A 27,831-nucleotide genomic window follows, 5' to 3' on the forward strand; every position below is an offset into this window, starting at 1 on the left:
GATCACCTAAGGTCAGGAGTTCGAGACCAGCCTGGCTAACATGGTGAAACCCCGTTTCTACTAAAAATACAAAAAATTAGCCAGGCATGGTGGCGCGCGCCTGTAATCCCAGCTACTCAGGAGGATGAGGCAGAAGAATTGCTTGAACCCAGGAGGCAGAAGTTGCAGTGAGCTGAGATCACGCCATTGCACTCCAGCTTGGGCAACAAGAGTGAAACTCCGTCTCAAAAAAAAAAAAAGAAAAGAAGTTTTGTTAAGATGGAAAATAACTGTGTTTATATGCTGGTGGGAATTTTGATGATGGAGCAGCAGAGGGAAGACTTCCTGGAGCAACGCTCAGGAGGAAGGAAGGGATGGGGCCTGTGCATCACGGCAGGAACTGGCTTTAGATGACAACTGTGCTGTCCATCTACACTAACAGGTGGAGAGCAGAGACATGGGTGCCTATGTTTTCCGAGAGCTTCCCTTTTCTTTTCTTTTTTTATTTTTGAGACAGGGCCTCACTCTGTTGCCCAGGCTGGAGCGCAGTGGCGTGGTCATAGCTTACTGCAGCCTCAACCTCCCAGGCTCAAGCAATCCTCCCACCTCTGCCTCCTGAGTAGCTGAAACTACACGTGCACACCATTATGCCCAGCTTGTGGTTGTAAATTTAAAGTGAGACCAGGCGTCAAGGTTGTATGTCTTTCTCTAGCCATCACGCATGTTCAGCTGTGTAGTGCAGGCACAGAATAGATGGAAGGTGGATTTGATCAGAGTTTCTGTCACATGAGCATGACAAAGCCAGAGGACTGCCCTGCGTCTGCCTTTGGTTGGGCCTGGGTATATCTGTGTGCCTTTGTAGATAAGGGCAGATGGCACTGTCAGGAAGTCTGTGCTACTCTGGGTGTGTCAAAGTGTCCTGTAGCTGTCAATGGCCACAGCTGGGTGTATTTTTGTGTGTTCTTGGTGTCTTTCCACGTCTATGTCCATGTGTTCCTATATGACACAGTCGCTGAGAATGCCTAAGTGTGCACATTTTTTTTTTTTTTTTTTGAGGCTGAGTCTTGCTCTGTCACACAGGCTGGAGTGCAGTGGCGTGATCTTGGCTCACCACAACCTCCACCTCCCAGGTTCAGCCTCCCGAGTAGCTGGGATTACAGGTGCCAGCCACCACACCTGGCTAATTTTTGTATTTTTTTTTTTTAGCAGGGACAAGGCTTTGCTACATTGGCCAGGCTGGTCTCAAACTCCTGACCTCAAGTGATCTGCCCGCCTCGGCCTCCCAAAGTGCTGGGATTATAGGTATGAGCCACCATGCCCGGCCTATGTGAGTGCACAATTCTATATCCAAACGTGTCTGAGTGGATCTGTGTACCTCTGTACACCTGTATGGTGTACAGGGGCATCCCTCTACGCACAGATGAGTGTCTGTGTGACTGTGGCTGGTGTGAGTCTCCAAGTTTGTCTACTGTGTCTCTTTGTACACCCGTGTGTCTACACATCGTTTATCTATTTGCATCTCAATGCTATGGGGCTCTATATTTGTGTACTGTGCATATTTGTGTGTGTGCCTCCCCTCAGGAGCTGTGATGTGGGACTGTCAAATGTCAACCCCAGCCCCTCACCCTGGCCGATTCCTGTCACGTTCATGCCCTGCTGGGCTGAGTTGCGGCCAAGAAGGGCTGTATTGGGAGGGAAGGCCTTGGGCTTAAACCTGGCTCCTGTGCTCGGGGCCCAGGACCCTTCTGGGTGGAAGTTGTGTCTCTGCTCCCAGGATCTCCAAGACCCAAGCCTGGTGAGAAGCTGGGCACAATGACAACAGGCTCTGGTCTAACAAAATAACACCCAGCTTTAGAGGAAGAAAAATGTGAGCTGGACCCACACATCAACAATGATCCTGTAGGCCTTCAACTCAGAGGGGTGGGGCTGGATAGGAGTGCTGACCGCAGACAATCACACTCTTCTCCTCCAGAAAGCAGGGCCAGTTCCCCAACCAGAGGAGAGGTGGAGGGGACACAGTGGCCCCAGGGTCAATGGGCCTGGAGTTAATCATCTACTCTGGTATCTCTGGGCCCCATTGGCTGCCTGGGGACACGGCCCTCTGGGATGAAGCCCAAAGGAGTCAGAAGCCGCTTCCCAGCCCATTTCCACCTCATAAGCTCAGGGGCAATGGAGCTGATTCAGTCAGCAGGGACTGAATTTGGTGGGCCCCTAGGAAGCCCCCAGTCTGAGGGAGACACCAGTCCTGCCCTCAGGGAGCCCTAGTCTGAGTCAAAGAGGACAGAGACAAGAAGGAGGAATTCTGAGTGGAGAGGGGTCAGCAGGGGTGGCCTGCTGTGATGAAGAGCTGGCCTTGCAGCCTAGGGAAAGGGAAGCACATCTGGGTTGGAAGAGTTTGGAGAGGGAAAACTATTATGCCCCTGGAGGCTAAGACCTCCTCCTCCGGTGGATTCTGAGAAGTGTGTGTGTGGCTGGGCCTGAGAGTAAAAAGGGAAGAGAAAGAAGGCCCTGGAGGTGGCCCCACCAGGTAGGGGGTGCAGCCCCTCCATGCCATTGCTTCATGCTTTGCCTTGGAACCCAAGATTTCTAAGTGGGAAAACAAAAAACTCAATGAGGAGGTCCTATGTCAGCCCCTCCTTCCACTACAGAGTCTCCCCCCTGGGACAGTGTGTCCAAGGGGTGGGGGACTGCAGGGAAGATCCCAGAAACGGGTAAGCGCACTCACTCGGCCTCCCCTGGAGAATCCTCAGGAGGGAAGCAGCCCAAGCCCTGCTCCCCAAAAAGGCAGAGCCCCAGGTGTCAGGACTCCAGCATGGGGAGACAAAACCACGTGCAAGGAAGCGGGGAGGAGCAGGGCTAGGAACTGAGGGTGCTTAGGGTCTGGCCATGCCACTGATGAGCTGTGTGACCTTGGCCAGGTCACCTCCCCTCTACAACAACAGAGGGTCCTCTTTCCCCCTCTGTAACAACAGAGGGTCTGACTGGATCAGAGTGTATCCAAGGGCAGGATGTGTGCAGCTGACAGTGCCCAGCACATGGACACAGTATGAAGTAACATTGAATCATATCCTGTGAATGTTTTCAAGCCTTTCAAGTCCTTTCCAAAACTTGCTTAAGAGCATAGATCTGGAGCAGAACTGCTTCCACGGCTTGTGAGCTGAGTGATCCTGACCCTCACATATTTCTGTACCTCCATTTTCTCATCTGTAAAATGGGAATAATGATAATAGCTATCCTGGAGTCACTGAGAGGATTAAATGAATGACTATTTGTGAAGTCCTTTGCATAGTGCTTGGCATTTGACATGTGTTAGCTATTCCTCTACCACAAAGAAGGCTTTGCTTGGTGCTAGGGTATCTTTAACACATGGCACCTGCTAACCTTCCATGTTACCAAGAAAGCAGGCAAGCTATGCAGCTGGAATGTAATGGAAGGTAATAACATTGTTTTCCTCTCACTTGATTCTTTTTTAATTTTAATTTTTATTTTTTTTTGAGACAGGGTCTCATTCTGTTGCCCAGACGGGAGTGCAGTGGCACAATCTCGGTTCGTCGCAATCTCCTTCTCCCAGGCTCAAGTGATTCTCTGGCCTCAGCCTCCTGAGTAGCTGGGATTACAGGAACATGCCACTACTGCCTGGCTAATTTTTATACTTTTAGTAGAGACGGGGTTTCACCATGTTGGCCAGGCTGGTCTTGAACTTCTGACCTCAAATGACCCACCGGCCTCCTCACTTGATTCTTAAGGCTTATGGCAAGTGATACTGGCCTAGTTACAGACCTAACATGGATAAACTTTTAGTTTAAAAAGGTTAAAGAGGGCCGGGCGTGGTGGCTCACGCCTGTAATCCCAGCACTTTAGGAGGCCGAGGCAGGTGGATCACGAGGTCAGGAGTTTGAGACCATCCTGGCCAACATAATGAAACCCTGTCTCTACTAAAAATACAAAGATTAGCCGGGTGTGGTGGTGTCTGCCTGTAATTCCTGCTGCTCAGGAGACTGAGGCAGGAGAATCGCTTGAACCGGAAGGCGGGGATTACAGTGAGCCAAGATCACGACACTGCACTCCAGCCTGGGCAATAGGGTGGGACTCCGTCTCAAACAAACAAAAAAAAAGGTTAAAGAGGTCGAGTGAAGTAGCTCACACCTGTAATCCCAGCACCTTGGGAGGCAGAAGTGGGAGGACTGCTTGAACTCAGGAGTTCAAGAACAGCCTGGGCAACATGGTGAAAACCCATGTCTTAAAAAAAAAATTTTTTTTTTTTTTAATTAGCTGGGCATGGTGGTGTGCATTTGTGATCCCAGCTACTCAGGAGGCTGAGGCAGGAGGATCATTTGAACCTGGGAGGTGGAGGCTGCAGTGAGCTATGATTGCACCACTGTACTCCAGCCTGGGCAACAGAGTGAGACCCTATCTCAAAAAACAAAATGAAAAACTCTATTTTATTTTATTTTTACCAGATGTGATATTTGATAAGGAAAAGCTTTAACGCTGAAGTATTATAAATTTTCAGGGGTGTTTTGAGGATATCACAGAATTCCTCAAGCTGGTACCCAGTGACAGGAGTTTGGCAAACCCTGGTAACCTCATGGTCATTCATTAGGTTCTTCTTTGAGCTCAGGCAACAGGACAGATAAGGCCAGCACCACTCGCCCCCCTCCCTCCCACTGCCCCCCTTCTTCTACTCTTTCCAGCTCCCTCCTTCCAGCCCCCTGCCCAGCCCTGTGCTCAAAGCCACCTGCAGTCCCTTCTTCTCTGGTCAGAATGCCAATCATCCAAGACCCTGCAGACTCCCAAAGCCGCCCCTGGAACCTACCTTGGCAGCAGATTAAAGACAACCCGCCACATTTAGTCTCGGCCCCATGACCGATAGTGGGTTCAGTTCCTCCAGGGGCGGGGGAGCCTAGTGGCCCCGCCCCCTGACTCATGGCCTGACTCTCCTCAAACGCACCCAGAGGAGACTCCTGGTCCCCTGTCCGGACCCCGCCCCGAGCAGGTTCAGCCCCGCCCAACGGCAAGTTAAGAGCCCCCCAGTGCCGGACGCTCCAGACAGACTGCCACTCTTGGGGGGCAAGAGTTGGTTGTCGTCATGGCGACGGCGCTGATGGCTGCGGTTCTGCGGGCAGCTGCTGTGGCCCCGAGGTTGAGAGGCCGGGGAGGCACTGGGGGCGCCCGAAGGCTGAGCTGTGGCGCGCGGCGGCGGGCGGCGAGGGGCACCAGCCCGGGGCGCCGGCTCAGCACCGCCTGGTCGCAGCCCCAGGCCCCACCGGAGGAGTACGCGGGCGCGGACGACGTCTCCCCGTCACCCGTCGCCGAGAAGCCGTCGTGGGTGCCGACTCCCACGCCCCCGGTGCCCCACGAGACCCCAGAGCCTCCCTCGGGCCGTTCGCTGGTGCAGCGGGACATCCAGGCCTTCCTGAACCAGTGCGGGGCCAGCCCCGGGGAGGCGCGCCACTGGCTCACGCAGTTCCAGACCTGCCACCACTCCGCGGACAAGCCCTTCGCCGTCATCGAGGTGAGCGGAGCCCGGCGTGGGCCTGACACAGCGAGGGGATGGGGTTGTGTGGCCACCTGTCCTCAGGCATGGCAGGATACGCTGCGGGCTCTGCGCAGCGGAAGCGGGAAGGAGCCCGGCAGAGCCCAGACCAGCGTCGCCGGGAATGGGAGAGGCCGTAAGCTCCTCCGGAAGCCTCGCGCCCAGCCGGAGTGAGGATCCTGGGGGCTCCCACCCGCCAGGTGTAATGCTCCGAAGAAGGCCCCCAACATGGGCGCACTTAGGGGTTCAGAAGGACCTGGACAGGAGACGCTTGCACTGCCCCTCCCCCAAAGGTGTCCCGGAGTCCAAGGTCGCAGGGAGGAGGGCGGGAGGTACCCCAGCGTGAGACAAGGGAGTGGCAAGACCCAACGGGGCAAAGGGCGGAGCAGGTGGGCACCGGTGGCCAGAAGTGGGTCCTGACAGCTTCTGGAAGGGTAGGGTGACCGAGACGGCCCTGCAGGCCAGGCTGTGGGAGCCAGCGGCTCAGGCCCGTGTCACGCTCCTTGAAAGCCCACTCCTCCGCAGGTGGACGAGGAGGTGCTCAAGTGCCAGCAGGGCGTATCCAGTCTGGCCTTTGCCCTGGCCTTCTTGCAGCGCATGGACATGAAGCCGCTGGTGGTCCTGGGGCTGCCGGCCCCTACGGCGCCCTCGGGCTGTCTTTCCTTCTGGGAGGCGAAGGCGCAGCTGGCCAAGAGCTGCAAGGTGCTGGTGGACGCGCTTCGACACAACGCCGCCACTGCTGTGCCTTTTTTTGGCGGCGGGTCGGTGCTACGCGCTGCCGAGCCCGCTCCCCATGCCAGGTTAGTGCCCGCCCTGCCCGCCCAGGCGTCCTCAGAGCGCGCTACTCCGCCCGCCCTGCCCCGTCCAGCAGGCCTGGAGGGGGCCCTCTCGAGCACCACGTCTGGCCCACAGCTACGGCGGCATCGTCTCAGTGGAGACAGACCTGCTGCAGTGGTGCCTGGAGTCGGGCAGCATCCCCATCCTATGCCCCATTGGGGAGACGGCCGCGCGCCGCTCCGTGCTTCTCGACTCCCTGGAGGTGACCGCGTCGCTGGCCAAGGCGCTGCGGCCCACCAAAATCATCTTCCTCAATAACACAGGCGGCCTGCGCGACAGCAGTCAGAAGGTGCGGCCCTTTCTTTCCCCTCCCCGCACACCGGCGATCCGGGCCTTCTCTTGCGCCCCTCCCACTTCTCCCCGACGGGCCGCAGACTCACTAGCAAGCCGGGTGGGTAGAAAAGCCTAAGGGAGTATAGGGGAGGAGTTCAGCCCTGGGTGCCCAGATCTGCGCCCTCCCCGGCCAAGGACTCCGGGCGTAAAGATAAAGGGGTCAGAGAAAAGAGAGGTCCGTGGGGGGCAGGGGCGCAGTCCGTGCCGGCTGTGGGCCAGGCTCACCCGCTGGCTCCGGACACAGGTCCTGAGTAACGTGAACCTGCCCGCCGACCTGGACCTGGTGTGCAACGCCAAGTGGGTGAGCACAAAAGAACGGCAGCAGATGCGGCTCATCGTGGACGTGCTCAGCCGCCTGCCCCACCACTCCTCCGCCGTCATCACCGCCGCTAGCACGCTGCTCACTGAGCTCTTTAGCAACAAGGGTGAGGGCGGTGGGCGGGCCGGGGACTGGGTCCCGGGAGTGAGCACTGGCCGGGGCTGGGTGTCTGCGGTCAGGAGGAGCGGCTTCTCCTCCTGTCCAGGAGCCGTAGCGGGGGCGGGGGGTGTCACAGCAATGGCTCCTGCTGCTGCTGAAACCCGGGGGAGGTGAGATAGGAGGAGACACTGCGTACTAGAAGGGAACTCCGAAGGAATTAAAGGAATGGGCGGGACTAGGGGAGAGAAGGAGGGGCCCCGGTGGGCGAGGCCACGGGCGGGACCACAAGGGAGGGGTTCGACCATGAGAGATGGGCGGGGCTTAGGTGGGTGGGCCGGGTCAGCGGCGGGAGACAGACTTCAAGGAGAGAGGCAGGACTAACGGAAGTGGGTGGGGCTCCAGGAGGAGCTTGGGGCACAATCTCTGCCTGGGAAAAGCATCTCCTTGAATGAAAATCACAGACAAATCTATGCAGACCACTGAAATCATTTCACTGTGGAGGTCTCCCAAAGACGGAAATTGTCCCACCAGCCCCTGTCCTACCTGCAGTCCCCACTAGGCTGCGCAAACGACTCTCCAGCCAGACTATCCTCTCCCCATCCTCCTCCAGGGTCCGGGACCCTGTTCAAGAACGCCGAGCGAATGCTACGGGTCCGCAGCCTGGACAAGCTGGACCAGGGCCGTCTAGTGGACCTGGTCAATGCCAGCTTCGGCAAGAAGCTCAGGGACGACTACCTGGCCTCGCTGCGCCCACGGCTGCACTCCATCTACGTCTCCGAGGGGTGAGCCTGCGGACCCCAGAGGGCAGGGTCTGGGGGGCAGTCGGGCAGCTTCTGACCAAGGAGAGGTCCCAGCCTGCCGCTCTCCCGCTGCGCCAGGTACAACGCCGCCGCCATTCTGACCATGGAGCCCGTCCTGGGGGGCACCCCGTATCTGGACAAATTTGTGGTGAGCTCCAGCCGCCAGGGCCAAGGCTCCGGCCAGATGCTGTGGGAGTGCCTGCGGCGGGACCTTCAGACACTTTTCTGGCGCTCCCGGGTCACCAACCCCATCAATCCCTGGTAGGTCCCGCCACTCCCAGCTCTGGGCTGGGCCCCGACTTTCCTCCCCTCTCCCGCCCTTGCCAACCATGCCAAGAAGGCTGGGCTTCCTCTTCTTCCACTGGTCTCCCTTTCACTACCTCCCAGGGGCAGACCTCACAGAAAGCCTGAGATTTCCCGAGTTAAAGCACGCTCAACACTCCTTTCCTGGAAGCAAGTGACACCTCCTAACCCCCACGCAGCCCGCCTCTCACAGGGGCCTGAGGAATCCTAACCCTTCAGTGTCTATTGGAGGCCTGTGGCGCCTCCAGTGCAACACCCCTCCTCTCTCCTTCAGTAACTATCCTCTCACCCCTACACCCTGCTCTGTGAGCACTAGGAAGTGAGCAAGAACCCTCCTCTTTGCTGCACAGCCAAGGCAGTGTGGAGAGCAAGGCACCCGCTCCCTTCCTGTGTGCGCCTGGCAAGGTACCTAACTTCTCTGAGCCTTAGCTGCTTCTCTGTGAGCCGAGCATCACAATGCCAGGCTCAGGCCTCTGCTGTGAGGATAAAATGAGATAACACACAGCAGGACCAAGCTGGGTGCCCAGCATGCAGTAGGTCCTCAATTAATGTTCTTTGAAGACAGAACCAGTGAGTAATGAACACTGGCCTTGCCCTAGAAACTTTTTCCTACATCACCTCCCCACACCCAGGTACTTCAAACACAGTGATGGCAGCTTCTCCAACAAGCAGTGGATCTTCTTCTGGTTTGGCCTGGCTGATATCCGGGACTCCTATGAGTTGGTCAACCATGCCAAGGGACTGCCAGACTCCTTTCGCAAGCCAGCTTCTGACCCAGGCAGCTGACCCTCACCATGGATGCTACAGGCCCTGGAATGGCCAGGGTGGACCAAAAGCCATGCCAGCTGGGCATGACCCCAGGCAGCCAGCCACAGGCTGGAGGGGGCTTGTTGGCTGAGTGATCTGCAGAGGAGAAAGCAGCCCCAGCTCTGCCCAGAGGAGGCGCTGAAGTGGGACAAGCACAGGAAAGAGGGGGACCAGTCTAGGACCCCAACTCGACTCACTCTAAAGCCACAACCAAATGGCCTTCGATTTTCAACCTGGGGATTAGGGGAGGGGAGGGTGCCTTCCAGGGCTCTACTCAGGACTAACCCTAAGGGTGGGCTAGTTTCTGTGCCTCTGTGCTATGTTTTGAGGCTCCCTTACCCAAAATAACACCCCTGCCCGCACGATATTCTACCATTCATTTTAATTCTTTAGGTCTTGCAGTTTTTCAGGAGGCCTTGATTAAAATGCAAATACTTGTCTGAGAGTCAGCTTACACTTGAAAGAAAATTAGAAGTGACCCCATGGGAGCAAGATTTTTTTTTTTTTTTAAGACAGGGTCTTGCTCTGTTACCAAGGCTAGAGTACAGTGGTGCAATCACAGCTCACTGCAGCCTCGACCTCCCAGGCTCAAGCAATCCTCCCACGTCAGCCTCCTAAATAAGCTGGTACCACAGGCATGCCACACCTGGCTTTTTTTTTGGGCGAGAGAGTGAGGTAGAGACAAGGTCTCACTATGTTGCCAAGGCTGCTCTCAAACTCCTGGGCTCAAGCAATTCTCCCTGCTTGGCCTCCCAAAGTGCTAGGATTACAGGCTGAGAGCAAGATCTTGAGGGTTAGGGAATCAGGGGACTCCTGGAGGGAGTAGAAAACTTCTATGATGAATGCTGCCACCATCTCCCTCCCAGAGGTTAGGAAGCATCCTCCCTTCCACAGACCAGGCCACAGCAGCCCCAGCTCCCCTTCCCTGTGAGTGTCTCCACCCACAGCTCCCTTTCTAGGCTGGGCTCACAGCCAGACCCAGGCATCAGTGGCGGACTGTTTACCTGCAAAAGCCCAGAGAAGTTAAAAGATGGCTTTGGCTTAAAAGCTTAAACTTGGACTTTTCCCCTAGGCCCTACTAGTGGTTGTGTCGTCTCTACAGGACTCGATGGGCAGAAATCCAAAGCCCAGGAGTTTCATTTGACATCTTTTTCTTTTTTTTTTTTGGGACGGAGTTTCACTCTCTCGCCCAGGCTGGAGTGTAGTGGCGCAATCTCGGCTCACTGCAAGCTCCGCCTCCCGGGTTCACGCCATTCTCCTGCCTCAGCCTCTCCGAGTAGCTGGGACTACCGGCGCCCGCCCCCACGCCCGGCTAATTTTTTTTTTTGTATTTTTAGTAGAGACGGGGTTTCACCGTGGTCTCGATCTCCTGACCTTGTGATCCGCCCCCCTCTGCCTCCCAAAGCGCTGGGATTACAAGCGTGAGCCACCGCGCCCGGCCTCATTTGACATTTTTTGAAGCTCCATGATGTACCAGGCACCATACCGGCTGCTGCTGGGGTGACTTTCTGGCAGACACGCATAGACAAGAAGGGAGAAGGTCACCGGATGCAGTGGCTCACGCCTGTAATCCCAGCACTTTAGGAGGCCGAGGCAGGCGGATCTCGAGGTGAGGAGATCGAGACCATCTTGGCTAACACAGTGAAACCCCGTCTCTACTAAAAATACAAAAAATTAGCTGGGCGTGGTGGCGGGCACCTGTAGTCCCAGCTACTTGGGAGGCTGAGGCAGGAGAATCACTTGAACCCGGGAGGCAGAGGAAAAAAACTGTAGTCCCAGCTACTCGGGAGGCTGAGGCAGGAGAATGGTGTGAACCCGGGAAGTGGAGCTTGCAGTGAGCAGAGATCGCGCCACAGCACTCCAGCCTGGGTGGCAGAGCAAGACTCCGTCTCAAAAAAAAAAAAAAAGGGAGAAGGTCAACAAGGAGACCATCGTGGCACAGTAGGGGCTGGAATAGAACAGCCTCTGTCTCCCCTCAGGAGATGGGTCACAGTGAGTACATATCTGGACTTCACCATTAGACAGACCTGACCTGGAATCCAGCTCTGTGAGCTGGATTTGCTCTGTGGCTTGACTGAAACTGCTTATCCTCTCTGAGCCTCCATTTCCTTCCTGTGTAAAGTGTAAAATATTCCACTTCACAGTGGACACTTCACAGTTCTCTCCCTCTAGCTGCTCTCACCAAAGATGTCTTCATAAGAACCAGCTCCAAATGGGTAGAAAAAGACAACCTACAACAAGAGGGATTGAGGTGAGGGATAGAAAGCATATAGTACAGTGAGGATTTTGAGATTCTTGAAAAAGCCACTGGGCACAGTGGCTCACACCTGTAGTCCCAGCACTTTGGGAGGCTGAGGCTGAGGCTGGAGAATCACTTGAGCCAAAGAGTCTGAAACCAGCCTGGACAACAAAGTGAAACCTCGTCTCTAAAAAATAAAGAAGTGAAAAATTAAAAAAAAAAAAGAGAGAGAGAGAGAGCCAAAGAACTGTGGGAAATCTTGGAACAGGGGAAAGATCGGGGAGGCCCAAGGTGGGGCTTGACCAGATCTAGTGTTTCAAGAAACCCAAGATCAATCCAATGGCAGAGTGCCCTGTTGGGGAGAAGAGAAAAGCAAAACCAAATGTCTATATAAAATGTTTATTTTTGGAGGACTGTGTGGTCTAGTGTTTGGGAGGGAACTCCACCCCCACCAGGCCAACCATGGAGCTAGAAACAGAGACAGCAGGAAGGGCAAAGCTGGCCACTGCCTGCTCCACCCCTTCACAGCCTAGAGCAGACCACGGCCTGCTCCACTCTCAAGGTGAGTGACAGAGAGTCGGTACTGTTTCTGCCCCTGGCATACCCTGAGAACCCATGTGACTTCTGTAGTGCTCAGCCCCTGTGCCCCTCCTGGGCCTGATCCACATGTGTCAACACACACACTCACTCTCACAGTCTCCGAACAGCACTGCAGAGCCTAGCTGCATCTGCCAGGTTCAAAGAGGAATTTTTCACATTTGCTCACTTCCAATCTCCATCTTCCTTCCTCTGTCTCCCACTCTCCCACTCTCAGGAGCTGCATCCCAGCCCTGCCATACTCCCTTCTCAGGGACAGGAGACTCAGGGGGCAGCTGGCCTCAGCTCTCCTAACAGGAAAAAAACCTGTACAGCATTAGTGCCAGGGCTCCTGCCCTCCCAAGCGCTGAGCCCAGAAATTTGGACAAATGAGCTGCCTCTTAACTGCAAAAAACAATTTTAAAAAAGCAAAAGATCAAACACACAGACCAAAAAGCATAAATAAACAGCAACTGGGCCAGCAAGGAGGAAGGCAGGGTGACCCTCAGTGGCTCCCTGTGCCCATCTCAGCCTCTTGCCCTAAAACTCAGCCATCAGTGGCCAGGATGACAGCAGTTCCGAAGATGCCCACACTCTCTCCAAGGAGCTTCATCTGGTTCCAGAACTCAACACGCCGCGTGTTGTGCCAGTAAGCAACATTGCCATCAATGAGCAGCATGACAGGGGGCAGCAGTACAGCCAGGATCTGGGCAGCGAGGGTCACGTAGTAGCCTGACAGAAAGGCCAGGGCCAGGACGCCATACAGCACGAAGAACAGCTGGATCATCAGCTCCCCTCCTGGGAGATGGTTCAGATACGCCAGCCGGTCCTCCTTGCTGTGCTGCAGTGAGTAGGCCTGGAGACATACCATCCTCTAAGACTCTCCAACAGGCTCAGAAGCCTGTCTGGGGAAAACCACCCCTGAGATGGCACCTGCAAATGAGCCCCTGCAGATGGGCTTCTGACTCCCCTCTTGGATGGGGGAACCTCTGAAAGTAGGGCCTTTGTCTCCCCCTCAGACTATGGAGCCCCAGGAGATTAGGGCCTATGTCTCCCCTCACCCTAGGGGCTATGAAGGAAGTGTATTTCCACAGTCAGACTAGAGCTCCCACCTCTGAATATGGGAGCCCACACAGAGAGCTGTACATGAGATATACTCGGTAATTAAGATGAGACCTAATGGCCTGGGGCCTGTCCATGTCCCCAGTCACCCTGGCCTCCCCTAGCACCAGGGAGAACCGTAAGTGGCTACCCTAGAGCTCTCATCAGCTCTAGGGGGCAGAGTCCCAGCTGGGGCCTGACCCCCACCAAACCTCTCCTTTATCCCCTTCTAGTCCTTTGGGGGCTGAAGCCATGAGAGAATCACCCCATCTTGTTCTCCTGGCTCTCAGGGTTGGAATTTAATGGCCAGTCTACCTCGTGGCAACGCTGTTGGAGGAAGGGCCTCTCAACAGGCATTTGGAGGGCCTCTGAGGCCTAGAAGCTAGCTGGGGCAATTCCCAGAGAGCCAGGCCATCAGGAACTGCACTCAAGGCCTCGTTCTTTGTCTATCTTCCTGGGGTTCTGCCATGGCTGGACTCACAGTTCACTCCCAGCTAGGCACCTCCAACCAACAGTCCCCCAACATACCACACAGATGAGGTAGATACCCAGGAACACCTGGCCGGTGGACTGCAGGGAGCGGCTGCGAGGTTTCCGGCGGTACAGCTCCCCAGCACCGCTGGCCAACACAAGAAAGCCGCCGATGATGGCAACTGTGCGAGAGTACATACGGACCTAGGCCGGGGTAAGGGGACCCCAGTCAAGAACTGCAGCTGCCACATCTCTCCTGGCTTCCCAGAGTGTAGAACCACCCCACTCTACACATCCCATTCCATCTGATGAACCCCCTCTTACATTTCCAAGCTTGGTGGGCAGATGCAACAGACAGATCATTCTTTTTATATATATATAGAAGTAGAAACTGAGGCCCAGAGGGTTAAGAAAACTGTCAGGTCTGGCCAGGCGCAGTGGCTCACGCCTGTAATCCCAGCACTTTGGGAGGCCGAGGCAGGTGAATCACCTTGAAGTCAGGAGTTTGAGACCAGCCTGGCCAAAATGAGGAAACCCTGTCTACTAAAAATACAAAAATTAGTCGGGCATGGTGAAGGGCGCCTGTAATCCCAACTACTTGGGAGACTGAGGCAGGAGAATCGTTTGAACCTGGAAGACGGAGGTTGCAATGAGCTGAGATAGCGTCACTGCACTCCAGCCTGGGCGAGGGAGCGAGACTCTTTCAAAAAACAACAAAAAAGAAAACTGGCAGGTCCTACCTGCCAGTAAGTGGCAGAACCCAGACACAATGTGTTTCTCCCTTCCCCACTCTCAGATCTGTAGACTCTAATCTTGGTGTTCTTTATTCTACGTGGCATGGGATCTATGCCACAAAAACATTGATCTTGCTGCCCTGTAGCTATTCACACATCTTCCCCCCCTAAGGGTCTGACAGTCTCTTCCTCAAGGACAGTGCCTTTGTCCAACGTTATCTCCAAGCCTGCAGGGCCTGGCACAGGTTCTGGCTTAAATGCTATACTAATTACATTTTCATAAAATTATTTTATGAAAACTAGATACTCTCCAAGGTCCTTTGTACCCCATGAGTCTGAGATTACTAAACTAACAGTTTAAAAGATTCTGGGAACCAGGTGACCGGGGTTCTGGAGTATCCTAACTGTGTTGTGGCTTTGGGAAAGTCTGTTTCCCATCTCTAGACCTCAGTTTCCACACTTTGAAGAGGAAGTTTGTGTGGTCTCTAAGATCCATTTCTGCGCTCTGTAATCTCCATAAGCCTAGGGGTTCGAACCTCCCAGGCTTCACACTGTGCACCTGGCCAGCACCATTCATCGCCCACCAACAGCCCTGGGCATTGGCCTCTGATTCCCCGTCACCCAGAGGGAAGCCCCTTTTGGGGCCGAGGCGCTCACCTTCAGCCAGTCCCCGTAGTGGACGTAGCCCCCGACGTAGGCGGCGTAGGTGCTAATGGCCAATTGGAGTGCGGCCCCCAGCGCGAACCAGCGCCGCTTCACGCCAAAGGACATGAAACTAGCGCACAGCACGGCCGCCCCCATGTCGAAATACAGGTAAGGCACTGGGATGTCGGGCTTCCTGCGAGCCGGGAGTGGGGAAGCAACGAGGACAGAATGAAGCGGTGGGGGAAGAAGATTGAGACCCCTTGAGTTCCCACAGGCTCCACTGCTCCCCAAAACCAGACTCCCCTCCCATGGGCAGGACCGCCCTACCAGATTTGGTACGACACCCAGACCAGAACCCCTCCCAGGGAGGTCCCAATTCCTCCCAGTCCAAGGGTCCCGACTTCTAACCCCCAATTTCTTGCCCACATCACCGCCCCCTGCCGCGTTTAGCGGCTGCGTAGGCCTGCTCACCGGCGTGCCTCAGCCCTCTCAGCGTACAGCATGAGCTGGCTGAAGCAGCCCCAAAAGGGGCAGCGTGTGAGCAGCACCGAACCCAACTGCATGATCAGCTGCAACATCCACCGTCTGGAACCTATCTTCGACGCCATCTTGGGAAAGGGCAGTCCGCTGCGGCCTCAACCCAGTCAGAGAAGCAGGCGCAGGGATGGGACACGCAGCTTCCGGGTCAAGCGCTTTTTCGTCTTTTTCCTTCCGGAAACAACGTGTCGCTCTCTAGTTCCGGATCTAAGGTGATCCAGTTGCGAAGTCCAGCCTTCTCGTCTGCTCATGGAGCCTTCAGGGCCCATCTTTGTCCCTGCAAATTTGAAAACTAGACTAGAGGAAGAAACAGTGGGTTCAGGATAGCAGAAGTCTTGGACCGTAGTATGACGTATTGAAGCAAACTGGTCTTTGAATGCAGCCCGATCAGGGCCCTAATCCTAATTCCAACCGTGTGTGATTTTGGGCACATCACCTAAACTTTATGAGACTCATCATGAAATGGGGATAATGACACCTACCTCAGAGTTGTGAACTTTGTTTTTCTTTTTTTTGTTTTGTGTCGTTTTGTTTTTGAAACGGAGTCTCACTCTGTCGCCTAGGCTAGAGTGCAATGGCACGATCTTGACTCACTGTAACCTCCGCAACCCAGGTTCAACCGATTCTCCTGCCTCAGCCTCCTGAGTAGCTGAGACTACAGGCGCTCGTCACCATGCCCGGCTAATTTTGTGTATTTTTAGTAGAGACGGAGTTTCACTGTGTTAGCCAGGATGGTCTCGATTTCCTGACTTCATGCTCTGCCTGCCTCGGCCTCCCAAAGTGATGGGATTACAGGCATGAGCCACCGCGCCAGGCCAGAGTTGTGAACTTTAAATGTGACGAGGTCGGTCCTAGTACATAGTAGTGGTTCAATAAATGGTACACATAACACACCAGAGGAAACCCCCATTTCTGTTAAGTTCAAAGTAAGGGGTCCTCCTGGCTCAAAGTCACCTCTTTGGGTTTTGCCTTTTGCCTGTCCCCTGAGAGAAAAGGGAGATCTGAACATCTGGGACATCTCAAGTCAGTCCATTTCTCCAGCTGCCATGCTCCCGCTGTAGCCCAAATTGTCATATTTTGTCACTTTAATTGCAGTGGACATCCAGGTGGTCTCTGCATTCCCCTCCAGTGTGTTCTCAGCCCCTTCTCCCACCCCCCTACCCGTTTATATGTTCTCATAACACCAGCTACCTTCCTTTGAATCACTTGGCACGATGGCAATTATATAGATAGATAGATACATAGATAGATAGATAGATAGATAGATAGATAGATAGATAGATAGATGTAGATACACACACACACACACACACATCTGCTTTATATATATATGCTTTTTTTTTTATTTTTGAGACAGGGTCTCACTGTGTCACCCAAGCTGGAGTGCAGTGGTGCGATCTTGGCTCACTACAGCCTACACCTCCCAGGTTCAAGCGATTCTCCTGCCTCAGCTTCCCAAGTAGCTGGGATTACTGGTGCCTGCCACCACACCTGGCTAATTTTTATTTTTAGCGGAGACAGGGTTTCACCATGTTGGCCAGGCTGCTCTCGAACTCCTAACCTCAAGCGATCCACCTGCCTTGGCCTCCCAAAGCGCTGGGATTACAGGCGTGAGCCACCGCATCCAGCCAATATATTTGTGATTATTTTATTGACAATCTTCCCCCACTAGATTGCGAGCTCCCTAAGCACAAACACGGTGCCTGGGTTTCTGTTTACTGTTTACAGATGCACCTTGACTTGTGATGGAGTTATAGCCTGATAAACCCATCATAGGTTGAAAATACTGTAAGTTGAAAATGTGTGGCTGACTGGAAGCTGTGGCTTGCTGACACTGCCCAGCATTGTAAGAGAAATACAGTTTCCACTGAATGCAGATCTGCTTTCGCACCAATGTAAAGTTGAAAACTCCAATGCTGGGAACCATCTGTAATATACAGGATGCCCTCAGGAAATATGTGCTGTACAGATAAATGAAAAGGTGTTGGGCTGGGTGGGGTGGCTCATGCCTGTGATCCCAGCACTTTAGGAGGCCGAGGCAGGTGGATCACGAGGTCAGAAGTTCAAGACGAGCCTGGCCAAGATGGTGAAACCCCGTCTCTACTAAAAATACAAAAATTAGCCAGATGTGATGGCTGTAATCCCAGCTACTGCGGGCGCCTGTAGTCCCAGCTACTCAGGAGGCTGAGGCAGGAGAATGGCATGAACCTGGGCGGCGGACCTTGCAGTGAGCCAAAGTCACACCACTGCACTCCAGCCTGGGCGACAGATCGAGACTCTGTCTCAAAAAAAAAAAAAAAAAAAAAAAAAAAATTCCCACCAGGCCAGCTGTGGTGGCTCACGCCTATTATCCCAGCACTTTGGGAGGCCAAGTTGGGGGGGTGGATCACCTGAGGTCAGGGGTTCGAGACCAGCATGGCCAACATGGTGAAAACCCATCTCTACTAAAGATATAAAAAATTAGGCTGGGCGTGGTGGCTCATGCCTGTAATACCAGCACTTTGGGAGGCCAAGGATCACGAGGTCCGGAGATCGAGACCATCCTGGCTAACACAGTGAAACCCCGTCTCTACTAAAAATACAAGAAAGTTAGCCGGGAGTGGTGGCAGGCACCTGTAGTCCCAGCTACTCGGGAGGCTGAGGCAGGTGAATAGCGTGAACCCAGGAGGCAGAGCTTGCAGTGAGCCAAGATCACGCCACTGCGCTCCAGCCTGGGCGACAAGGGCAAAATTCTTGTCTCAAAAAAAAAAAAAAAAAAAAAAATTCCCAACCAGCCAGTGAAAGGTGGACAATAAAACCCGTTTTCTGGCCGGGTGCGGTGGCTCAAGCCTGTAATCCCAGCACTTTGGGAGGCTGAGGCAGGCGGATCATGAGGTCAGGAGATCGAGACCATCCTGGCTAACACGGTGAAACCCTGTCTCTACGAAAAATTAGCCAGGCGTGGTGGCGGGTGCCTGTAGTCCCAGCTACCCAGGAGGCTGAGGCAGGAGAATGACATGAACCCAGGAGGCGGAGCTTGCAGTGAGCCGAGATCACGCCACTGCACTCCAGCCTGGGCGACAGAGCAAGACTCCGTCTCAAAAAAAAATAAAAAAAATAAAAAATAAACTCTTTTCACATTTCATTTTAAACCAGCCACTAGGGTTGGGCATGGTGGCTCACACCTGTAATCCCAGAACTTTGGGAGGCAGAGGCACGGGTGGATCATTTGAGGCCAGGAGTTCGAGACCAGCCTGGCCAACATGGCAAAACCCCATCTCTACTAAAAATTAGCTGTGCATGGTGGCAGGAGCCTGTGATCCCAACTATTCAGGAGGCTGAGGCAGAAGGATCACTTGAATCCGGAAGGAGGTGGTTGCAGTGAGTCGAGATCGCACCATTGCACTCCAGCCTGGATGACAGAGCAAGACTCTGTCTCATAAATAAACAAACACAGTCACTAGGATAAGGTCTGGGTAAATAGAAAGACCATGAGAAACCAGGCATGGTGGCTCGCATCTGTAATCCAGCTACTCAGGAGGCTGAGGCAAGAGGATTCCTCGAGGAGTTTGAGGCTGCAGTGAGCTATGATTGCACTATTGCACTCCACCCTGGGTGACAAAGCAAGACCCCATCTCTAAAAAGTAAAAAAACACGAGAGAGGAATATATAGATGCAAAGAACTAGGGAATGAGATTGTATACATGGATGTTGGAGGGTGGGGAGGTCTGTAGGCAAGGGGAATGAGAAAAAGTCTGGGTTAAAGGTAATTTTGTCTATCTCTGCCCATCAGTGACAACCACACAAAACAAATTTCCTTTACCACAATACAGACACATAGTACAGAATCAACTTTCCAATTGGTTTTATTTTTCCAGTCTCCTCACCTCTCCCTGTTTCAAATGGCCGAAATGGCCGAGGTGTACAGCCCTAAAGTGTTGATGGGGACCAGAACCAGGATTGTGTACAACATGTCCATAAAATAGTCCTAGGAGTCTGCCTGGGTTGTCCCTACAGGCACAATGCCCCACCCTCCCACCATAACCTTAGCAAGCAGTTTCCAATCAAGTCTCCAGCAGCAGTGGCCAGGGATTTCTATGAGGGGGAGAGGAAGATAGGATTGAGGAAGCTTGCCTTGGTACTCACTGCGCCCCTTCTCGGGGCTGAAGTCCCTCTCTACCTTTTCCTGCTCTTTCCTCTTTCCCAGAGGGATACTGAGAAGGGAGGGACCTGGGGCCAAATCCTCATTTCTAGGGTTGGGACAGATGCTGGCATCCTATCAGGCCAGAAGAGGGGGATGGGTGGGTGGCCTGGCCCCTGAGAAATGAACACAACCATTTGCCCCTGTGGTCCCCCCACCCCCAGTTCCTCCTACCCCTGCCTGGTGTTCTGTGTGGGAGACGAGTGAGGGGAGAAGAAAAGGCACACATACAATACCTTTAAGGGTAAACAAGCTTTATCCCACATAAATGGCAATGCAGATATAATAAGCAAATGATATAATAAGCAAGTTGCAATGGGAAGGGGAGAAAGGAAAAGAGATATCTATTTTTATACTCAGCAGACTATGGAGGATTCACCACCAGACTGGGAAGCAACAGCAACAGCCTGGGCTCGAGAGTCGGCCACTCGTCCGTGCACAGACGAGGAGAGGTCTCATGAAGCTTCGGCACAATCTAAAACCCTAGCTCTTTTGTAACAAGTTGTTTGGCATGAGGTCCAGGCACGAGGGCCCTTCGTGACCAGGCTCAAGGAACACAAAAAGGTCAACTTGTTTTTGCGAGTATCTGTTGTTTTTCAATAACTAACATATAGGAATAGATTGAAATAGAGATTTATCTGAAACAGTGCTGGATGAATGCCTCAAGGGGCTCACACAACCCGTTCCGGGACTTGGTAACCATTGTTTGTGTCCATGTTCAATTTAGTTCAAATTTAATATTTAACTTTTCCTCCACATTTGGCCTCAATCTGATACTCAACTGTAGGAAAATACTCTTACAGATACACAGGAAAGGCACAATTGATATAGATTACAGATACAGGGTAAGCACAGGAGAATTAGAAGCATAATTAATAAAAACCACACCCCTCATGGCTTTGCAAGGAGATTCATATTGTGAGAATTGTCAGGGATATACACGTAACATTCAGGATGCAGTAAGGGGCAAACTTTTCCTTGGGCTGCGGTAAGCAAACCTAATGCCATTTGACTTTGCAACACGACAGTACACAGCTGAGCAAATTTATTTGATTACAACATAAGTTCCATGCTACTATCATTAAGAGCTTTTTCTACACGTAAGCTGAATGTTTTAATTTGTTGCTGAAGCAGGATTGTACTGGTGGCAGGGGAGAATACTGCGACAGGGTACTGTCACCAGGGAGTCCGGCGCATTCATAACCAGCAATGTTTGTAAGCATCTAGATTACTGGGGAGAGGAATATTATCCCGGATGGTGAATGGAATTAATGGCCACCCCCAAATGTGTCTCCCTGTCCAGTGTGGGAGCAGGTATTGCCACCCGTAGGATTCACATACCTAGAGGGCCCCCCAGGGAACAGGAAGAGTTCTATTATAATTGTATCGCTGTAATGTGTAATTTAAGTAACAAAGGTGCTGTGTTTTGTTTGGGCTTGGGCAAAAATAGACTGTTTGGTTAAAAGAAGTCCAGGTTGGATTACAACTGTTATCCTGGGCCGGGCGCGGTGGCTCACACCTGCAATCCCAGCACTTTGGGAGGCTGAGGAGGGCGGATCACCTGAGCTCAGGAGTTTGACACCAGCCTGGGCAAAACGGTGAAACCCCGTCTCTACTAAAAATACAAAAAATTAGCCAGGTGTGGCAGCGTGCACCTATAGTCCCAGCTACTTGGGAGGCTGAGGTAGGAGAGTCGCTTGAACCCAGGAGGCAGAGGTTGCACTGAGCCAAGATCGTGCCACTGCACTCCAGCCTGGGCGACAGAGAGAGATTCTGGCTCAAAAAATCAAAACAAAACCAAGTGTTATCCCACTTCCATTGGTATTGGCATATCCATTCAGAAATGTTAGCAGGGACAATTCTCCAAGGTAGCCCATTCCCAGCCGCCTCTGGCAACTTGACACAGAGCCAGCACTGACTGCAGTTGGCTTCTATTGCAGCAGTGGCTACCCAGTTGATGAACTCATTCTCAGCCTCAGACATGGTGATCCAGGTGCTGATTACTAGCAGACAGGTTATTCTCTGTAATAACAAAAATGGAGGGGAACATGATACTGTTTTTCATCTTTAGGAAATTGTACTACTGTGCCTTCATATTCTGCTCCAATAGCTACAAGGTCAGCAGTCTTAGGGGCAGGATCTGATGGACACTGTACCCACATTTTAGCTCCAGGATTTAAGTTGCCCACTCTGGTGGACCTGAATGTTCTGTTCTATATGTTGTTTCTGTTGGGGTAGAAATTTCCTCGGGAGTTGTTGACAAGATACCACTAACAACTGAGCAACCTGCATCTGCTGTTTTATAGCAAAAGAATCTGGAGTGGTATTGTATAAAATGACCTTTAACTCTCCCCGGTAATCACTATCAATTATAGCACCATACATTATAATGCGTCTCATTGCAAGGCTTGACTGTGTTGTAATCCATTCATCTGCATTCAAGTTTGCACTTATGGTGGAAATTTTGGCCTGTTGATCTGCCTGCTGATTAGTCTGTCAAGAGAAAGCAGAGATGCATGAGCACCAACATGGCAAACAGAGATAATGGTAGTGTGTGCAAGGATTCAGATACCTTCCCAGTATTGTTTTCCCCAAACCTCTTTATTCCCAATTAACCATTTGTTTCGTTGCCATTGGGGCATCCTAGTAGTGAGACCGTTTGCTACTGACCAAAAGTTTTTATACAAGTGACAAATCCCTCTGGCCTCCTCCTGAAGAGCTTTGAGGACGGCTACCAATTCAGCCAGCTGGCTGCTCCCACCACTTCCTTCATCAGAACCGGTGAGTTTTGGGAGAACTCATGACCCAAGTCATAATCATAAAGACATCATGGTTGAAGCAGAGGTGCTCTGTTTCCAGCAAAGCCCAACAGCAAGCTAACAATTGCTTCTTGAAAGGGGTATAAGCTTTGCCGGCCTCTGGCAGCTTTCGGGTCCAAAACTCCAAAGATACCCTCTTCCCATCTTGTTTCTGCCTAAGGCTCCAATTAGCATGTTGATTTAGGACAGTTACTTGCAGTTCTACTGGGCCATCCCATATGGACCACAGATCTAGGGCCAGTTGCACTGCTTGCTTAGCTTGTTCAAAAGCCATGGTCTCTTTCTCTCCCCAGTGAAAGTCATAGCCTTTTCTAATGACTGCATGCAGAGGTTGTAAAATGTTACCCAAATGGGGAATATGACGTTTCCAGAATCCAAACAAGCCAATTTCTGGGCTTCCTTTTTAGTGGTAGGGGTTGCAAATTCTAGTATTTTAGCCTTAGCCTTTGGTAAAATGGATTATTTCCCTTATTCCGTAGGATGCCAAGGAATTTTACAGTTTGTGCAGGTCCTTGAATTTTACTAGGGTTAATTTCCCATCTTTGAGATAGGAGCTGGGTTTGTACCTGCTCCAAACCCTGGCTGACTACTTCTTCAGTACTTCTACTTCCAGTACATTGACTGGGCCACTCAAACAGATGCTTTTTTCATCAATAGGCTGATAGCTTTGAGCCTGATCAGTCAAGACATAGGCCTGGCATTGGGCCAGGACCAGTCTGAAAGTCAGATTAGCATTTTCCTTTTCCAGCTTACATTTATCCTGTAGCAACCAGTCCCTATCTTGACACATTAACTTATAAGCAATAAGCAAGCACCATCCATGCAGGGAAATTCCCTCAGCGTCCCCTTTACCAACTGGGATTCCCTGCAGCACTTCACGCACAAAGGTTCAAATTGCACTAATTTAGATTCCCAATTTTCACAAAGGCCAATTCCCTTGGACCACTCAATGGCCACGGGGAAGAACTGGGGGAGTTCCCATCCCTGGATATGGAAGTCTCCAAGCTCCCAGCCTAGTCCTTGCGGCCGAAAAATGGCATGCTTTTTCTTTCGGATTCTGTTTGTGACACCAAAAATGTTCTGCGTGAGAGACGCACGAGGGGAGAAGAAAAGGCGCACACACAAAATACCTTTAAGGGTAAACTAGCTTTATCTCATGTAAATGGCAATGCAGATATAATAAGCGAATGATATAAGCAAATTAATAAGCAAATGATACAATAAGCAAATTGCAATAGGAAGGGGAGAAGGGAAAAGAGATATATATATTCACACTCACCAGACTATGGAGGATTCACCACCAGTCTGGGAAGCAACAACCTGGGCTCCAGAGTCGGCCACTCTGTGCACAGACGAGGAGAGGTCTCACGAAGCTTCGGCGCTGTCTGGGACCCTAGCTCTTCTGTAACAAGTTGTTTGTCATGAGGTCCAGGCACGAGGGCCCTTTGTGACCAGGCTTAAGGAACACAAAAAGGTCAACTTGTTTTTGCGAGTGTCTATTGTTTTTCAATAACTAACATATAGGAATAGATTGAAATAGAGATTTCTCCAAAACAGCGCTGGATGAATGCCTCAAGGGCTCACACAACCTGTTCTGGCACTTGGTGACCATTGTTTGTGTCCATGTTCAACTGAGTTCAAATTTAATATTTAACTTTTCCTCAGACAACTGAGGAAAAGTGTTTCCTCGACTTTTCCACAGACAACTGAGCTCCACAGACTTCTGAGGAACTTCCCTTTTCCTCTCTCACACCTTCCTTGGCTCTCCCTCCTCCAGCTGCCTTGACCTTGCTCTGCAGCACCCCTCACCTCTCCAGAAAGCTCCCCAGCTCCCCGGCTTCTTCCAGACCCTGCCTTCGCTTGTGCTCAGCCATCAGCACAGCCACAGCCACCGTGAGCAGCACGGCCTTTCAGGCCCAGCGCAAGTCAGGTTGCCCAGGTCTACCACACGCAAGTGCCGCAGGTGACCCAACTTTCCGACGGCTCGCTGCAGCTCAGTCATGTGTCCAGGGGTTATCGAAAAACAGCAGCCGCGTGCCTGCTGTCCGGATGCCTGCCACTGCCTTGAACTCCAGGTGCTGCAGTCGGTTGCCCACGAGAGAGAGAAGGCCCAGTGCTCCTAAGGTTGCAAATGCCTCGGCCTCCAGCTCACTGATGTCATTCCCAGCTAGAGAGAGGACTTCCAAGCCCAGCACAGTGGTCAGGGCAGCACCCTCCACCTGCTGCAGCTGGTTCCCAGCCAGCGAGAGCCAGTGTAGGTGGAAGAGGCCCCCAAAGACCCCTGCGGCCAGTTCAGCCAGCTAGTTGTGGCTCAGGTTGAGCTGCTCCAGGCGCCACAGGCTGGTGGGGTCCAGGGAAGTGAGCAGGTTGTGAGAGAGGTCCAGGCAGAGCAGAGAGCCCAGGGTAGCCAAGAAGTCTGGCGGCAGATGGGCCAGCTGGTTGTGGCTGAGGTCCAGCTGCTCCGGGAAACTCAGGCCCCTAGGGCCCCAACAGACAGATCCTGCAGGATATTGTGAGAAAGCAGCAACACCCGCAGTCCCCAAAAGCCCTGGAAGGCGCCAGCCGGCAGATGGCTGAGATTATTGTGGCTCAGCTCCAGGAGCCAGACTCCATCAGGCAGCCTGGAAGGGAGACGGAGCAGGTGGAGGCCCCCACAGTCCACCACGCTGCCTGAGGTAGGGCAGGTGCATGGTACTGGGCATGCTGCCACCAGACTCCTGAGAAAGACGGATGCCACCACTGTGACTATAGCCATTGTGAGGGAGGTGTGGCCACACCCACCCCATCCTTGCTCCATGAAGGGCTGGGGTGAGGATGGCATCAAGCACTCATGGCTGCTGAGACCTTCAGGCCTCACTTCTCCGCCTGGGCCCCTGGCAAGCACAGTGATGCTAGGGGAGAAAAACAGAAGTAGATGCCATTCAGGGGTCTCACCATTTGCTGGGTGCCCAAACATCATCTCAAACACACCCTGTCTCCATCTCCCATGATTTTAAGTGTTACCTAAGCTTCTGGCAAGAACCCTCTTGGCCTGAGACCCCAGCATTCGGATCCCCCTCCCTTAACCATCTCTCATTCCTTCTTCCTGCTGGATGAGGAGCAATCAGGGAAGATGGCCTGTAATCCTCTGCACCTCCTCCCACCCCACACTGCAGCTCACTGACTTTTTTTTTTTTTTTTTTTTTTTTTTAGGGGGGGGTTTTCTTCTTTCCCCCCCGGGGGGGGGGGGGGCGTGATCCCGGGCCCCCGCAAGCTCCGCCTCCCGGGTTCACGCCATTCTCCTGCCTCAGCCTCCCGAGTAGCTGGGACTACAGGCGCCCGACAACACGCCCGGCTAATTTTTTTGTATTTTTAGAAGAGACAGGGTTTCACTGTGTTAGCTAGGATGGTCTCGATCTCCTGACCTCGTGATCCACCCGCCTCGGCCTCCCAAAGTGCTGGGATTACAGGCTTGAGCCACCGCGCCCAGCCACAGCTGACTTTCACCCCCACTCAGACTGTTCTCTCCCTCTTACTTTCCCGAAGGAAGAGGAGCAGGATCATCAATGGCACACGGCAGCTGCAGCAAAGCCACACCAACAGCCAGAGTCACGCTCAGGAGAGACTGCACCTCCTCATAGTTACCACTGCTCTGCATGTTCAGAGAAGCTTATCTGGTAACTACAGCAATGATCCCTGAGAGTACAGGCTTCTCACTGACTTTCTAGAGGGACCCAGGAGAAACTCTGCCTTCCCCTGCCCCCAAACATGCACTCAATTGCTCTCATGCAGCCAACATTTGTGGAGCTCCCGTTCTGCCAGAGATCAGAGCATCAACTAGATCCTGGCCCTGTCTGGCCACTGAGGATAGGGCCTCAGGCTGTGAAAGTCCAATGCACTCACCTGTGTTCCTGGCAACACCTGCACCTGAGTGCACCTGAGTGCAGCCCCAGCCCAGGAATGGCAGTGGAAAGAATTTGGGCTCTAGTTTCCTGCCTATCTGGCCTCCTGCCAGAGCCCTGCCCTCACGAGCAGGACCAGCTCTCAGGGAAGCCGCAGCCCCAAAGGTGAGCATGTGGGACAGGGTTAGGAAATCCCCAGCCTTGTGGCCTTGCATCCAGGGGAGCAGGGCTCACCCCCAGCCTCTTTCCTCACTTCCTTCTGGAGACCCACAACCTTCTCTGTATCGTCAGAATGGCAGCTTGAGGCCCCTTGGGGCCCTCCCTCAGTTCGCGTAGGAGTCAGGTGTCTCCTCCTCCATTCTATACTGCCTGCCTGAGAAATGTGCCATCATCTATAATTCACCCAGGTCTTGTCTTAGGCACAAAGGAAGGGAATGCTTTTTCTTCTCACTAGGCCAAAGGTCAAAACACTTCATCCTGGCATTTGAGGGGTGCCCAGCATCTCCTGGAACACAGTATTTGTGCCTAGTACCTCTGCCTTGCTCTAGGAGCCCAAACGTCCTGTCCAGGTTTCCTAGTGTGCTCACTAGCCCTGCCCAGTGAACTCTTAAGAGAATAAAAACGGCCACACAGAAGGGCCAGACATCTCATTAAAGGCTTCATTTAATCCTCAACTGAGGAAAGGAACTCTTCTTTTTTTTTTTTTTTTTTTTTTTTTGAGACAAGATCTCACTCTGTCACCTAGGCTGAAGTGCAGTGGTGCGATCACGGGCCACCACAGCCTCAACCTCCCAGGCTCAGGTGATCCTCCCACCTCAGCCTCCTGAGTAGCTGGGACTACAGGTATGTGCCACCAAGCCCAGCTAATTTTTGTATTTTTTGTAGAGATGGGGTTTCGCTGTGTTGCCCAGGCTGGTCTCGAACTCCTGGACTCAAGCGATCCTCCCACCTCAACCTCCCAAAGTGCTGGGATTTACAGGCGTAAGCCACTGTGCCCAGCCAGGGACTCTGATTTTACAGATGAGGAAACCAGTGTTTGACAAAGCTAGTTAAGTTTCCAAGTCATACTACTAGTTAGGGGCAGAAGTAAAATCTGACATAACTCAGGCCTGACAGAATCTAGTCATGCTTGGCAGAGCATGGTGGCTCATGCCTGTAATCTGAGCACCTTGGGAAGCCAAGGTGGGCAGACCACCTGAGGTCAGGAGTTCAAGACTAGCCTGGCTAACATGGTGAAACGCTGTCTCCAAAAATACAAAAAAATTAGCCGGGCGTGGTGGTGTGCACCTGTAGTCCCAACTACTGGGGAGGCTGAGGCAGGAGAATCACTTCAACCCAGGAGGTGGAGGCTGCAGTAAGCTGAGATCACGCCATTGCACTCTAGCCTGGGCAACAGAGCAAGACTCGGTCTTAAAAAAAAAAAAAAAAATTAGCTGGCACATGCCTGTAGTCCTGGCTACTTGGGAAGCTGGGGTGGCAAGATTGCTTGAGCCCAGGAGGTTGAGGCTGCAGTAAGCTGATCATGCCGCAGCACTCCAGCCTGGGTGACAGAGGGAGACCTTGTCTTAAAAAAAAAAAAAAAAAAAAAAGTCCAGGTCTACTAGACAAGAGCAAAGGGGTGAATAACATAGATTA

At 52.8% G+C, this 27,831-nt stretch overlaps 2 protein-coding genes, 1 long non-coding RNA gene and 1 pseudogene across 5 annotated transcripts; 1 reads left to right on the forward strand and 3 right to left on the reverse strand.

The window, feature by feature from the left end:
* The first annotated feature begins 5,026 nt into the window (after positions 1–5,026).
* NAGS (N-acetylglutamate synthase) lies at positions 5,027–9,619 on the forward strand. The gene is made up of 7 exons (XM_032163797.2): positions 5,027–5,494; positions 6,041–6,315; positions 6,428–6,641; positions 6,930–7,110; positions 7,714–7,885; positions 7,982–8,164; positions 8,839–9,619. The coding sequence occupies exons 1-7, from the start codon at positions 5,069–5,071 to the stop codon at positions 8,990–8,992; spliced, it is 1,605 nt and encodes a 534-aa protein (XP_032019688.1). The 5' UTR covers positions 5,027–5,068; the 3' UTR covers positions 8,993–9,619.
* Positions 9,620–11,635: 2,016 nt separating this feature from the next.
* Positions 11,636–15,387, reverse strand: TMEM101 (transmembrane protein 101). Its single transcript, XM_032163798.2, has 4 exons — positions 15,251–15,387; positions 14,792–14,972; positions 13,458–13,604; positions 11,636–12,684 (listed from the first exon to the last, which is right to left on the reverse strand). Exons 1-4 carry the CDS (start codon positions 15,385–15,387, stop codon positions 12,376–12,378), a joined length of 774 nt encoding a protein of 257 aa, XP_032019689.1. The 3' UTR covers positions 11,636–12,375.
* Positions 15,388–21,350: 5,963 nt separating this feature from the next.
* LOC116474927 (uncharacterized) lies at positions 21,351–25,469 on the reverse strand. 3 transcript variants are annotated; one of them, XR_009215396.1, is made up of 3 exons: positions 23,595–25,469; positions 21,880–21,989; positions 21,351–21,518 (listed from the first exon to the last, which is right to left on the reverse strand). It is a non-coding gene; the product is annotated as an uncharacterized LOC116474927 (long non-coding RNA). The 3 variants fall into 3 exon arrangements; XR_009215395.1 differs by lacking the exon at positions 21,351–21,518 and having other exon boundaries at positions 21,784–21,989; positions 23,595–23,771; positions 24,125–25,469; XR_004249775.2 differs by lacking the exon at positions 21,351–21,518 and having other exon boundaries at positions 21,784–21,989.
* A 333-nt stretch (positions 25,470–25,802) lies between these two features.
* LOC116476095 (small nucleolar RNA U3) lies at positions 25,803–26,006 on the reverse strand (annotated as a pseudogene).
* Between the last annotated feature and the right edge of the window lie 1,825 nt (positions 26,007–27,831).

The sequence above is a fragment of the Hylobates moloch genome, unplaced genomic scaffold, assembly GCF_009828535.3.
Source record: "Hylobates moloch isolate HMO894 unplaced genomic scaffold, HMol_V3 SCAFFOLD_10, whole genome shotgun sequence".
Taxonomy (NCBI): Eukaryota; Metazoa; Chordata; class Mammalia; order Primates; family Hylobatidae; genus Hylobates; species Hylobates moloch.

Coding starts and splice junctions, on each gene's coding strand:
- NAGS (XM_032163797.2), top strand. CDS start 5,069: ATGGCGACGGCGCTGATGGCTGCGGTTCTGCGGGCAGCTGCTGTGGCC. Junction 6,316..6,427: donor GAGCCCGCTCCCCATGCCAG/GTTAGTGCCCGC, acceptor TCTGGCCCACAG/CTACGGCGGCATCGTCTCAG. Junction 7,111..7,713: donor TGAGCTCTTTAGCAACAAGG/GTGAGGGCGGTG, acceptor ATCCTCCTCCAG/GGTCCGGGACCCTGTTCAAG.
- TMEM101 (XM_032163798.2), bottom strand. CDS start 15,387: ATGGCGTCGAAGATAGGTTCCAGACGGTGGATGTTGCAGCTGATCATG. Junction 13,605..14,791: donor ACTACGGGGACTGGCTGAAG/GTGAGCGCCTCG, acceptor ACCCCGGCCTAG/GTCCGTATGTACTCTCGCAC. Junction 12,685..13,457: donor GTATCTACCTCATCTGTGTG/GTATGTTGGGGG, acceptor GTATGTCTCCAG/GCCTACTCACTGCAGCACAG.